The sequence below is a fragment of the Medicago sativa genome, chromosome 1, assembly GCF_051527215.1.
Source record: "Medicago sativa cultivar Bolivia chromosome 1, Bolivia_mono, whole genome shotgun sequence".
Taxonomy (NCBI): domain Eukaryota; kingdom Viridiplantae; phylum Streptophyta; class Magnoliopsida; order Fabales; family Fabaceae; genus Medicago; species Medicago sativa.
Window position 1 is genome coordinate 20,255,081 of NC_140749.1, and position 14,961 is coordinate 20,270,041.

The 14,961-nt window shown below is 31.5% G+C and overlaps 2 protein-coding genes across 2 annotated transcripts; one reads left to right on the top strand and one right to left on the bottom strand.

Annotated features, from left to right (window-relative positions):
- The first annotated feature begins 316 nt into the window (after positions 1-316).
- On the top strand, positions 317-3,608 carry LOC146953473 (cold-regulated 413 plasma membrane protein 1-like). The gene is made up of 4 exons (XM_085710170.1): positions 317-548; positions 1,420-1,527; positions 1,643-1,713; positions 3,145-3,608. The coding sequence occupies exons 1-4, from the start codon at positions 418-420 to the stop codon at positions 3,396-3,398; spliced, it is 564 nt and encodes a 187-aa protein (XP_085566296.1). The 5' UTR covers positions 317-417; the 3' UTR covers positions 3,399-3,608.
- Positions 3,609-3,753: 145 nt separating this feature from the next.
- LOC146953474 (putative CoA ligase CCL6) lies at positions 3,754-9,573 on the bottom strand. Its single transcript, XM_085710146.1, has 19 exons — positions 9,242-9,573; positions 8,299-8,362; positions 8,077-8,166; positions 7,883-7,939; positions 7,749-7,797; positions 7,353-7,429; positions 7,191-7,230; positions 7,003-7,097; positions 6,583-6,747; positions 6,128-6,244; positions 5,946-6,033; positions 5,745-5,811; positions 5,593-5,668; positions 5,396-5,513; positions 4,997-5,242; positions 4,746-4,885; positions 4,458-4,640; positions 4,231-4,350; positions 3,754-3,998 (listed from the first exon to the last, which is right to left on the bottom strand). The coding sequence occupies exons 1-19, from the start codon at positions 9,391-9,393 to the stop codon at positions 3,951-3,953; spliced, it is 1,992 nt and encodes a 663-aa protein (XP_085566272.1). The 5' UTR covers positions 9,394-9,573; the 3' UTR covers positions 3,754-3,950.
- Between the last annotated feature and the right edge of the window lie 5,388 nt (positions 9,574-14,961).

The window sequence follows — 14,961 nt, forward strand, 5'->3', positions numbered from 1 at the left end:
AAATTAAATATGAATTTTTAACCTTAAAAAATATAAAAATTCATATTAAATTCATGTTTTGTTAAAAAAATCTAATTTTTTTTGAGAGAGATTCTTATAATATTATGAATTTTTCTGCAAAATTTTATTCAAAATTATGAATTCTACATATGAGTTTACTTTAAAGGAGGGACTAAAAGTGAAAATGGAAAATTTTATGGGGATTAAAAGTTGAAGAAAAATTTTAGAGAGACTAAAACGAAAAGTTGGTATATTTATAGGCACCAAAAACATATTTAACCCATATAAAAAATAACAAAAAACACTTAATTGACTTGTTATTTGACTTTATTTTTGATATACAATTGGAACTTGTAGTCGAAGTGGAAACTGGAAAGTATCATTGTCCTACGAGTTCACAGTACACAACAGTACACCATGTCATCATCCTACTTGCTGACTAAAAGTCAAATTACTTCTGATCTTACTGACCTTGCTAATAACCTCGCTCAACATGTCTCAGGTTCTGGATTCTCCGTCCTCCAATTCATTGCTTATATTGTTGCTATGTATGTAATCTAACCTCTTAACTCCCTCTCCTTTATTGTTTTGTTTTGATTAGGTTTAGTTTAGTGTGTGTTTAGTTCTGACTTGATAAAAATTGATTTTAGTTAAAACTAAGTCAAATGTATGTTTGAATACATTCATATCAAAGTGAGTTAATAAAAAAAGGCTTAATTGCATTTAAGTGATGTCGGTGCCACGCATTGACTTAGTCAAAATTGGTCTGGGGCCAGAAGTGCAAAAGGGGTAAACTTAGGTGGCTGATTCGTTATTGTTTTTTATAGGGGGCCAAAATCGCAAGATTGCGATACTTAGGGGCCAAAACTGCAATTAAGCTTAAAAAAAAACTGAGTGTAAAAGTCACTTATGAAGTTAAAATCTACAAATCATAGCTTCAAGTTAGATTCTCAAATTTCACGAAACCAACTTGTAAGGTGAGAGCTGCCCCCACTTATAAACCACTTATTCAGGCCATATCACTTCCAATGTGCGACACCCCCCTCATGTCCAGGACTGCACATATGTAGCCTAACCATAGTTGCCCGATACGGGTAACCTAAAATCAGGTGGCCCAATGGATCTTGGATAGACTTTGATACTTTCTAAAATTTGTCGTTGGGCCTAAACTGTATGTGCTCTGAACCGTACTGCTACACTCGTTGCACTTTCAACTTCAATTGCTCTCCTCTTATTGGTGAATATATGAGTCGTATTAAACACACTTCAATTTCAGTCCGTGTTGAGTTAAGCTTTCCTTTGTCTTCTAAAGCTATATGTAAATTTGATGTGTGTCTAGATTAAATTTGCCACAAAGTGTTTTGCCGAAGCGGGAGTTTATCCATGTTATTGATGGTAATTTTTATTTATGAACTGCAGTTATTTGTTGAGTTTGGATCGTACAAACTGGGAGACCAACAATTTCACATCACTACTCGTTCCATACATTTTTTTCAGCATGCCTTCATGGATTTTCGGTGTCTTCAGGTGATTAGCTTTTCATGCTTTATTGTTATCAATTTCCTACCCTTCACTTTACTCCAATACCAAATTTTGTGTTTGTTATTTTGTTTTCTTGATACTTAATTTCATGGCTTCACAGGGCAGAGATTGGGAGATGGATTGCACTCATTGCTGTTGTACGACGACTTTTTGTTTCAAGACACTTCCCTGGTATGTTCAAATTTCACAGTGATATCACTCTTGTTTATTAGATGCACATTATAAGGGTGTCTCTGTCAACATATTAGCTGTTATTCATTGACATAATATATATATATATATATATATATATATATATATATATATATATATATATATATATAGTCAGGATCCGTTGACACCAGGTGTAAGTCAAGAGACTTACACCAAATCTCAACCATTCAAATTAACTAATCTTACGGTCCTAATAAAACTAAACAAAATTAGAATATTCAGATGTCGTACACGATCTTTCTCCTTTCTCCTTCCTCAAACGTGTTCGCTTTTCCCTAAACTAATCCCACTCGGTGTTCAAACTTGCCGTCTCAACTATGTCTACGGCAATTATGTGACAATGATTATTGTCTATCGACCTTTAGTTTTGCAAGAACAAACACCAAATAAGGGTTGTGCGTGGATAGAACATAAATCAAAGGAGTAGCAAATTGAAACGAAACGATCGGAATCGTAATATAAAATATAACACTTTGATTGATACAAGGATGATCTTACGTAGCACAATACCCATACATGATACATGGTCATGAAATGAAACTGAAGGGCATCTAAAAGAGAAATTGGATATTAATTTATAAAATTGATTCAATCTCATCATTTTTAATTTATATCTAAATATGTTAGCAAATTGGGAGATTTAGGAACACTAAGAATGTGTCCTAAATATTGATCGAATGAAGACAATAAGAATGTGAGATTTAGGAGATTTAGGAACACTTAGAATGTGTCCTATATATGTGTCCTAAAAATTGGGAGATTTAGCAAGAACTGTTGGTGGAGGTGAGATTGATGGTGATGGAATGAATCTCAAGCACCGTCTAAGGAAGGGGGAAGAGAGGAAGGGAAAAGATCGCGTACAACTTCCCAACATTCTAATTTTGTTTAGTTTTATTAGGACCGTAAGATTAGTTAATTTGAATGGTTGAGATTTGGTGTAAGTCTTTTGACTTACACCTGGTGTCAACGGATCCTGACTCTATATATATATATATATATATATATATATATATATATATATATATATATATATATATATATATATATATATATATATATATATATTTCTCAGTTCAAACTGTCCCGCATCACCTCAAAGTTATATAGATAGGTGTTAGTTTGTCCTTGAATGGGTTGGAACGCTGAAGGAATTCTAAGGAGGTCTAGGGTTCAATCTCTGCTGTTAACAATTTCCCTTCCCCAAGCCCTAACAAACTAACCACTTTTCCCCTATGTTGTTATTTTATGATTGTTGGATACTGCGGATACACGTCTTGTGTCCTCCTAGTCCATCAGGAGCCACCTAGAACTTGCAAAAAGGGAAAAAGAGAGAATACTGTGAAATATTTTCCCAATATAATGCGTAATTTTTCGTCATATTTATTGCAGATTGGCTGGAATTACCTGCTGCTTTGATTTTTCTTATTGTTGTTGCTCCCGATCTATTTGCAAACACCTTTAGAAGCGATTTAGTTGGCTTGGTAGTATGCCTTGTCATTGCATGTTATTTGCTGCAAGAACATATTCAGGCATCTGGTGGTTTTAGAGATTCTTTAACAAAAGCTCATGGAATATCAAATACAATTGGCATAATTATTCTGTTTTCACAAAAGTTCATGGAATATCAAATACAATTGGCATAATTCTTCTGCTAATCTACCCCATCTGGAGGTTCTCTATATTACCACATAGGCATTAACATAGAGTGAAAAATTTGTATTTGGTTGATATAAGTTTAACGATTTGGCGATTTGATCGAAACTGATATCTAGGGACTTAAACATGTCCCTCTAGTTTGTATATGTATCAATTTGAAGTGAAATATTATTGGAATACTTTTTTGGCTTCATTAATCATTAACAATATGATTAGCATTGTTGTATTTTCGTATCTTCTTGTGTATTCACAAACTGTATATTGTACTTGAAAATCATAATTTGGTTAGCCTGTGGATCATACACCATTGTGTTTCTTGAAGTGCAGTCATTGCTATTTCAGTTGGAGAAAATTTTAACATTTCATAATTTTGAAAATATTATTGTAAGTAATTATTCTTACAAGAGTTGCATCTGGAGTTGCGGTTCTAACATATATAAGTACTATTATATTTATAGAGTATTATCACTTTAGTCAATACAATCAAATGTACAGAAATACAAATCGACGTTGCATCAGATGGCCACAGGACACTATACTCATGCCTTTGTTCCTTTTGCTTCCTCATATAGTTCATCAATTTGATCCTGCAAAGCATTGTTCGCAAATAGTAACATTAATTCATTTGAGAAAAGCATTCCAATATTTAATTAGAGTTCATATATAAGCATTGTGTCCTGATGCATTGAAGCCAAATTGTGAAATCCTACTATAATCCAAATTAGTTAAGGAATCAAGATTTTTTTTTTTTTTACTTAAATTTTGCAAGAGAAAGTTAGTAATTATGAAATATTGATTAAAGCACATGAAGCAAATTACCTTGTAGTATTTCAGTAATTGTGGTCTCTTCAATTTAAATGTTGGAGTTACTAGATCTCTCTCTATGTCAAAGGGAGTTGGTTCCAGATAAATAGCTTTGAGCTGTTCAAATCCTCTAAGCTGAGAGAGTTTCATTTCATGTCAGATGTAGCTATCACATTCATTATACATCATACTATCAAAACTTAGCAGAATAGGATAAGAAAATCAAAATCATATATACATACTTGGAGTTTCTGACCAGTGCTTTTAAGCTCATCCAAAATGTATTGTCTTGCCTTTAGATTTTCACATAAAGATTTGTAGTCACCATTAAAATTGTGCTCAACTGCCCAATCCTCAAGAGCCTTTCTGTCGGGGATTACCACAGCCACCAAGAATGACTCAAAACTGTTTCCATATACCCAAATCTGAATACACAGAAAGTTTTTATCAACTATTGAAGCAACCAAGGTAAGTGGATTTCTGTTTTTGTTAATGTTATAGACTGTTCTTTGATTGATGTAGAAGCATACCGATGATATAAGAGGGCATTGCAAATACTTGCTTTCAATATTCTCTACAGCAATGTATTCTCCTTGAGATAATTTAAAGATATTCTTTTTTCTGTCAATGATTTTCATGGCTCCATTTGGTTGCCATTCTCCAATATCGCCTGCAATGATTTCAAAATGTTATCTAAACATACCGCATTTAGAGCCAATGAGACAACTTGAATAATATAGGTTTCACATGTGCCTCAATTGCTAGGAATAAATCAATATACCTGTATGAAACCAACCATCAACTATAACCTCTTGAGTAAGGTCTTGTCGCTTGTGATAACCAGAGAACAAGGAGTTTCCTCTCAGGCAAATTTCTCCACGTGGCTCACTGGAAAGTGCGTCATATCCCATCTCTGGTACAGATTCAAGCCTGGCCTCGATGGTTGTCATGGGAATTCCAACCGTTCCCATCATAGAAAACACATCGCCGATTGCTGTGAAACACCCAGCACAGCTTTCAGTAAGACCTGTCACAAAAAAATAAATGATAATAGATTAATGTCATACATATACTGTTTCTCATAAAAGGTTACTTCATTTAAAATGTAAACTTTGATAAAGTTATGTATTTGAGTTATCATCAAAATATTCTGCTTAGCATTAGATTCAATCTACCATACCATATCCTTGTGATAATGTGGATCCACTAGTGACTCTCAAACACTCCTCCACATGAATAGGCAAAGGCGCAGCTCCGGATAACAGGATACGAACGCGTCCACCTAGCGCTTGTTTTGTCTACCAACAAAACCAATATTATTTTAGTTGCGATTAAACCAAACTTTGCAAAAAGAGTTCACAAAGATACGTAGTGTACCTTATCAAACACAAGTCTATCAAAGAAAGGTGCTGCTTTGTGTTGTGGAAGACCCTTCTCTAGATATCTTAACTTGCTGTTAATGGATTCTGGATTAGTGTATACAAAGATATATAACCAAAACACTAAAGAGTTTTGTGCTAAAAACGTACTAGTTGTATGCATACTGAAATAAAGCACTTTGCAGTGACCCAGCAGATGAAACTTTGCTTTTGATACCTACATTTGAAAAGCATATAGTCAACATTAATTGAGCAGTATAGTTACACAAGTATAACTGTATAAGAAAGTTATCTAAATATGTTAGTTATAAAACAAGAGAAGAGCATAAGAAGAATATAGTTGTGATTTACCAGCACTAATACGATCGAAAACTCTAGGAACACCACAAAATATAGTCGGTTTCAGTGTCTGAACATCTTCAAGCAGGAACCTGACATCCTGCAAGAATAAAGAGAATATTTTATAAGCAAAATTAAGAGTTGAAACAAAATATTTGAAAAATTGAATCTGAAACTGTAAATCGATGTCTTACGCCTTGCCAAAATCCTATTGCGGATCCCTTGAAGATGCAATAGGTCGCCATTATCTGGTCGTATACATGAGCAAGAGGAAGAAAGGAGAAGTAGACATTGTCGTCTGCTTCTGCTGCCTAAAAATATTACAATGTTGTATATTTCTTGTCAGCACTATATAGTTTCACAAATATAGGAAATTAAATTTCACTCATTGAATGAGTTTGAACAAACTTTCTCAGAAGTAGTTACAGAAAAGAAAAAAGTTTAAATGATTATACATTAACCATAAAGCATAATGTTCTATTAATCACATAATTTGAAATCAATGTCTGCATATCAATATTTTCAAAAGGTTTCTCATCCTATAAATACCTATAAACTTATTAGAAAAGTACTGAAAAATTGAATGAATTGGGAGCTAATTCGTTATTGATATGAAATCCTTAAAGTTTAAAGAAAATTGTCATCTTACCACTTTGTCTGTCAACCTAATAATTTGGTCAATAGACAACACTTCAGACATGAAAGCTTCATTCTTAATAATGACACCTTTGGGTTCTCCTGTTGTTCCACTTGTGTACATTATTGTGCAAATGTCGGTTTTCTTTTTTGGTGGTAGATCCCAATCCAAACTTCCCTAAAGAACAGAAAAGAAAGGAAAATATCTAATAAGTGAGAATGTTGAATCAAAATTGTCCATGCTCCTAATTTGAATACTGATAGGAAGATGAAAACAAGGTTAAATTTAGTCCGCAGCCGCAATTGTGGCCACAATATAAAAAATTTTGAGGTCTCTGCATGTAACTGCAATTTCGACCACATGGTCGTATATTCCCGCAATATAAAGATTTGCTGTGTAACCGGAACCGCAATCTAATACACTATGACTTACCAACTGGAGAAACTCTCCCCAGGAGAAGCAGGATGTGCCAAATTCCTCAGCTTCATTCTTTTGTGTGGCAGAAACATTTCCAAAGCTCACAATAGCTACAACATTAATTTGTCAACATTAAATGGAGGAACAAACAAACACACCTTAATCTGGACTGAGAGATAATAAAACAGCAATGATTGACCTACTTTTAAGATTTGAAGAACACCGATCAAGGCATGACAAAATCTGTTGAAACAAATGTTAGTTCAATATGGGAAAAAAATGTTCTATGGTTAGTTCTTTCTAAGAAGATTTATCAATAGAACCGTTAAATGTGACAACATTGAGCTGAAAGAACAAGAACATACTGATGGAATCTTATTTTCCTGTACAAATGCAATTGAAACTTCAGCATGGTTTATGATAAACTCCACAGCATTAGGACCTGTTAGGATATGTTTGAAATGATAAAAGAAATCACATTAGCTTGTTTGGATTGACTGTTTGTGTTTATGTATGAGCTTATGGAAACAACTTATGAGTTATGACATGTTCATAAGCTGTTTTCAGCTTAAGCTATCCAAGATAGCTTATGAAAAATATTTATAGCTTATACATGAAAACAATTTGACTTTATTTTATATTTTGTAATAGAAGTAGCTTATACATAGGTGCTTATATAATAGATGTTTATGCTATAAACGCTTAGTTAAGTTGTTTATCCAAGCAAGGCCAAAACAACTGTGAAGTTAGAAAAGACATACCAAGGGAGTCATATAGTGGAACATATGTTACTGCAGAGCTATTGCAAGCCTGCAATATAGTAAAATTGAATCATTAACAAATACAATTAATTTGCAATAACAATGATGATACAATTACAAACAAAGTACTATACCTCCATTGCAATGATCCATTCAGGACAGTTGGCACCATATATGCCACAGTGATCTCCCTAGTAACATAAAACCATTAATCAGATAATAAATTTCACATTTAATGTGTCTCAATATCGACCAGTTACATGTACTTTTTTGCTTATATTTAAGTCCAGAGAGAATGTTGAAAGAGAAGGAACTGCTGAAAACTCACAGGATTGACGCCACGGCTTCTCATGGCTGAGCCCATTTGGATGGAAACATCATAAACCTCTTTATATGTGAGCCATGAATAAGGTCCTGCCTGAAAATTCAAACTCAATGTTCACATAAAGTTTTCACAATTTAACAGGAAAAAAAGAAACAAGATTTTGTTCTCTTGAAACTACAACAAAGAATAAATGGAATTGATATACATTGAAGACAAAGTTAGTACCTTAGAATCGAGTTTTTGACGCCTTCCAAGCATTTGGTTGTTGGGGCTCCTCTTAACAGAATCCCTGCCAAAGGAAACCATATAAACTTCTAAGATTAAAAGCTCAAAAGCCAAATACTACTATTATACATGTTCAAATGAACCTATAAAAAAGATGAGGACTCGTAGAACATGGATAATGAGTAAACTAAGTAAATCAAAAACCATAAGTTAAAGTAACATAATCAGTATTAACAAAGTTGGTTAGACTAGAGCACACTTGTAGTACTAGTAATACTACTTATGATTGACTAAATGTATTGCATTAGAGAGAAAAAAACAGTTGCATCGAAAGATATTCCACCTAATTAAATGCGTTGTCAAGTGCTTGAACGTCATTAGGGTCGGTTTGAATTGACTTATTTAAGCTTATTTACTAATTAACATAATCACTTATGAAACTGTTTGAGAAAACAATTTATGACAAGTCCACAAACTGTTTTCACCTTCTTTTCATAAGCTATAGTTAATGAAAACGGCGTTTAGCTTTTATAAAATCAATATTTTTGGTCTTAATCCTCCCGGATCCCATAGAAAGAGGGCTCTGGTAATCCAAAGTTTGCCTAGGAGATAAGTAAAGTCTGGCCAATGATTGATCCAGTCACGATTCAAACTCAGATTCTCCTGAACATTTTTCCCTGAAGTGAAATACATAAACATTTGCGATAAACACTCTATAAGAACTGAATGAAGTTCTTTATACAAACAAGGCAACATAACAAAATATCTCCTTCAGTTTTTCCTAAGAAAGGATTGTCCTTAAACTGCTCCAACATAATAAAGTCATGCATTATAGATTAGCTATGTTGTCCATAAACTAAATGAAACACTTGAGCTACATGCATGATAATTTTTGTTGATTAGCATGAATGACATGAAATAAATCAACAAGTAGAATAGTGACCTGAAGAAATCCCAAGGGGACTCTAAACCAGAAGGCAACTCCATAAGACCATCTTTGGCATAAATGCATCTATAGACAGGGCCTACTGATGGCCTTCCATCAGATGTAGCAGGCCTTCCTTCCTCAACTTTCACAGTATAAACCTCTGACATTATGAAACTGAAACTTGAATGAAATCTGCAGCAAAAGGTGTGTTTCAGAACTGTGACTTGCAGGGTAGTTGAGTTCTGATAGAAATAAATTCTAAGACTACTTTTGGTATTGCATGTGTTAATAACAGTTTTTTCAAAGCTGTTTTATACACTTTTTCAGCTGTTTATGTTTGTTTGCATGCTTTTCAGAAACTTTAGTCCTTCTAAGCATTTATAGTGGCTGTAAAAGGTTGGTGAAGCTGCAAACTACCTTTGTCACTATTCCAACAGACAAAATCAGAAATAGGAAAGAAAAACATTCAATAAAAAACTTTGGTTCTGGTTTTATTATTTTAAAGAAAATGTAATGAAATTATTAAATAGTCAAACCTTTCAAGAGACAACCAAAAATCCCTCAAAAAAAAAAAAAAAAAAAAATAGACAACCTAATTATTAGTCTCTCAAATTAGGTGTATTTTTTTTATTCCATTTATAAAATCAATACATCAATATTTTCGTAGTAATTTTTCCATTAACATAACCTTATTTATTGCATTTCAATCATTTAACTACTTCACTAGTTATAATTAATATGAATATTTTAGTAAATAAAACACACTTTACCGTTAAAATTAAAATAACTAATCATAATTTGAGTCAGATGAGTAGATTATTTGGATTTTACGGTATCTTGTTTGTATTTTTTCTTAAACTAAATGTCTATCAATGTATGGCAGTATAGTGCGAATTTTTATATGAAAAATGCTAACATGTACTCTAATAATGATTTTTTTGAAGGAACTAATAATGATTTATATCGCAAATTTATTTTTTAAAAGTCGAAAATTATTTTTTCTCAATAATTACTTGTTATTTGTGGAATCCTTAATACGTGTCCTTAAGACACATTTTAGCATGATCTTTTTTATATTCGTCATAAAAAAATACTGCAATCTATTTTTAATCATTATTATATATTGACAGATTATAGTTTTGAACAATGAACATATTATTATTAGTATTTTGACAATGCATTAACATACTAATGCATGCCTATTGATGACCAATTTGCTGAAAGTTAAGCCACTTGGCTGGCCAATAATGTACCCTTAAATCCTGCATAATACTAGTATCATGCTAATTTATTGGTCACCATTTTTGTTACATACTATAATGAATTCATGAAGGTGTCGTACTAATGCATTTATTGAGTGAGTAGTTGGTGCTTTCCAATGCCGGCAGAAAGAAATATTTTCATTCTGTATACACCTGTTTAAGATTAATGTCACCAGAAATGTTGTGATGATCTAGTCAAAATTTCTTTCTTTTATAAAATTATCTAGTTTTAGCATTATGTACTTCTAACGTTCTCTAGCATTTTTCACCATATCTTCACATTTTGTAATTTTGGAAGAGAAAATAGGAGTAATATAATTAATCTCTTAAATATATTACTAATTTTTACCTTAAAATTTAAATTTTCTTATCCTGTAAATATAACTCATATGATATAAGGCTACATATACCTTTGTCGCGGCATAAGTTTGAACCCCTACTTCTCAGAATTTAGTGTAAGTTTCGTCTAAGGTTCAAACCAAAAAAAAAAAAAAATCTTATATTATAGTACACATTAAAAACTCATTTAAAAAATAGAATCTTACTGATATAATTTTAGCATAAATATCAATATTATTCAAACAATAATATTCTTTTTACTAATTTAACTATTTAATTATTCGACTTTTAGACAAGTTGGTAACGACGGATTGGAAAAAATGAAAAATAATCCCAGATATATAAATATAATTAATTGATGAAAAGAAAACGATTTGCTAGTTAAGTTGGGGTGGAAAATTGGATGCATGCAGTTGTGAATTGGTGCAACAAAACTCATTATTAGGTGCATTACGATGCCGTCTTCTACAATAAATTAAGTAACTTATGTGACCATAGTCCACTATATGGTTGAACCAATACTTAATTCAACATATGATCATATTCATAGCAATGAAATTTTTCAAAAAGCTTTCTTAAGTTGTATGGTTAATTGGTGATAGAAATATCTTCTGGATAGACTTTTTTAATAGAAAATGACTATGACCGTGTAAAAACATAGGTAGAAATGATAGTAACATTTTCTTGTGAAGAAAAAAAGAGAACGAGGTAGATAAAGTTAGTGGCCAATTGAAAAGATAGACACTTATACCTAATTTCTTGTGCTAGCCTTAATGTTTCATGCAACATTTATTACTTATGGCATGCATGTGGGTACCGCAAAATGAATGGTACAATACCCTTGCTTTTTTGGTTTGTTGATTGTTACTGGTACATGTTTAATTTTATCATTTATTTACGAATATTAAAACCAATGAAGAATAAATCCAGTGGTATAGATTATTTAAATACTCTAAAAATTTCATTTCTCAAATGAAGGACAATGCTCTAAAAATTTATTCAAATCTAACCATGGTATATATTATGTTGGGTTAAATATGTTTTTGATCCCTATAAAATTGGGAACTTTTAAGTTTAGTCCTTACTTAATTTTAATAGGTTTTTTAGTCCCTACAAAAAATAATTACTTCTAATTTTAGTCCTGTTACAACAAAGTTTGTTTAATTATCCTTAAACTCTTAAATTTTTGAACGATTTTTTTGAGACAGGTTTAGAACACTATGAAAAGGTTCATTTACTAAAATTTAGATTATTTTAACATGAAAAGAATTAAATATGAATTTTTTAAAACGGCCAAAATTAAAGATAAAATTAACAAAATCTGGACGTAGAAATCAAATTTTGCGACAATTTTTTGCAGACGAACTTTTAGTAATGTTATTAACAAGTCTGCAAAAAAATTGTTCAAAAACTTAAGAGTTTAAGCATAAATTAAACAAATTTGAATTGAGGAGGGACTAGTACTGAGTGTAGAAATTTTTTTTAGGGACTAAAAGAACTATTAAAATTAAGTAAGGACTAAACTTAAATGGTCCCAATTTTATAGGGACCAAACACATATTTAACCCTATTATGTTTAAATGGGTAAAATGTATTTTAATACATGGCAACCGAATGTTGAATGTTTGATTTGACTTATGACCTACGAAGAAATCAGAGTTTGCATGGGTAGATCGGATGAAGATTTGAGTTTGGTTGATCCATTATATTGTGTGTGTTTTATTATGTTCTTGAACTATGTTCTTGAATTTATTATGTTGTTGAAATTGTTATTTTTAATGGATGTTGTTGAAATTAAAATTTCTTGTGTTCTGAACCCTATCAAGTTCTTCAAACCTCAAGTTTTAACATAGTCTGAGACTAATTCAGATTATATAATCCGAAATATTATGAGAATAAATTCGAATTATACAATACAAACCTTCTCAGTGTGTGGATTGTGGCATTACAGACAAGGTTAGAACGGTTAGTGGTGTGTTTAATGCATTTTAGATGTTTCCTTTAATTGTAGTTATAGTATAGGAACATTTTATGGCTATTAAATAGACTTACATTCTTCAACATCTTAATTCATTCTTCACTTTTCATTCATTCTACAATTCTATTTCTTAAATTTCATTTTGGAAGTTAGTTATGATAATACTACCTCCAAAGTTGGTATGCAGTTTATGTGGGGATAAAACGATGATCAAAAGAGATATTTTTATCAATTAAAATAAGAGTTCTAGGTTTTTGGAGTTTTGGGGAAAGTGTAATCCAAAAATCCCTAAAAAGAAGTTCAAATTATATAATCGAACAAAGATATTTTTAGAATATAGGAAGGCGCGTGAGAAGTGAGTATGAAAAGAAAAGAAACAGTCTTATATTTTAAGGTTTATATAGAAAAACTTTTTTGATAAATGTTCATAGAAAATTTAAAACATACAAAATATTAGAACTAAAACATTAACAATTAGTTACAAATATAAAAATATATTTATTCATTTGTTAAATTAAATCATTATATAATCAATAAAAGTGATTGATCCAAAGGATCGCTATAAAGGCTATCAAAAAAGTGACACTCTCATAAAAAAAATTCACTTATTCGACAATGAAGTTTGATTCAGTAGATAAAAAGTTAATTCATGCTCTACAAGAGTGCGTATTTAAATCTCCATATCAATAAGTCCAGCTTTAAATATAGTGTGTGTATTTAAATCTCCATATCAATAAGTCCTGCTTTAAATATAATGAGCTCCAAGACTCAAAACTATATCATTTGCAAGTAAATAGTCTTTTGTTGGTCCAAATTAATTAATGTTTCTTTGAAGTTTGAAGTAGACCTGAGTTGAAGGCCAAGAACATTATGATAATTTTTTTCACTCTACATACTTCTCACGCTCACTCCAAAATTTATAAAATGCCTTGGAGTTTTTCGTATTCTTAAGTTCAAATGGGATTTTTCGACCATTTTTAATGTGTAAAAAATTAGCCACGGTTCAGTCGTGATTAACAGTTTTGTTTATGATTTTTACCAATTCAGATTCTAAAACATGAACAAAACAAGTACTTCAGATTTTAAGATCTGAACACCTCCTTTTACATGCTTCGAACCCCTCTTGCAACTAATAATTATGGGAAAATGTGAAATTTAATTTTGACACACGAGATGTTTGAAGCATGTAAAAAAGGTGTTTAGATTTTAAGCTGAGTGGTAAAAAAAAACACTTGTTTTTGTTCCGATTATAGAATCAAAATGGGTAAAAATCTTGAGTAAATTAGTTAGACATGATTTAAACCGTAGCTAAAATGATTATGACTAAATTTTTTTCTTTACAAATAGTGGAGAAACTCATTTTGAACTCTAGAATTCGAAAAAATTCAGTGACATTTTCAGATCTTTGGAGGGTGCGTGAGAAGCATGAAAGATAAAATAAGAAATTCTCAAACATTTTTTCAAAGGAGTTCCCAAACATTGTTAGAAGTGTATGATTGGGCCTTATCTGCAGTATTGCTACAATCTCTAGAGGGAGTTTCTTTTTCTCACCCCTTTATTCTTAAAAACACCTTTTTTTTTCCTTGCCATATAAATGTTTATTGATCCATTTTACCTACCAGAAATCGCCTCCGATTTTCCATAAAAAAATCTTCACACTCCCAAATTTTATTGGAATTGGAATTTGTGCCTGTCCTTGCCCACTCAGAGATCAGGTTTTCTTGCCTCTGCACATATACATAAAATAATAAAGTATTCATTTTATTTTAAATTCACGTAACAAAATATTTTTTGATTGGTAACACAAAGTAATTATTAGACACATCAGTAAAATGAAATACTATAACATTTATATTGTCATATATAGAGAAGAGATTAAAATCTATTTTTTTTTGGCTTAATTACTATTTTGGTCCCTTAAGTTATTTGTTGGTTACATTTTGGTCCCATAAGTTATTAACGTTACAATTTGGTCCCTTAAGTTATTTGTTGGTTACATTTTGGTCTCATAAGTTATTAACGTTACAATTTGGTCCCTTAACTTAATTTTTGGTTTCGTTTTGGTCCCTTAACTTATTTTTTGGTTTCGTTTTTGTACCTTAACTCTAATAACATAAAGGACCAGAGTGGTTGACGGAGGGAGATTCCTATTAAAA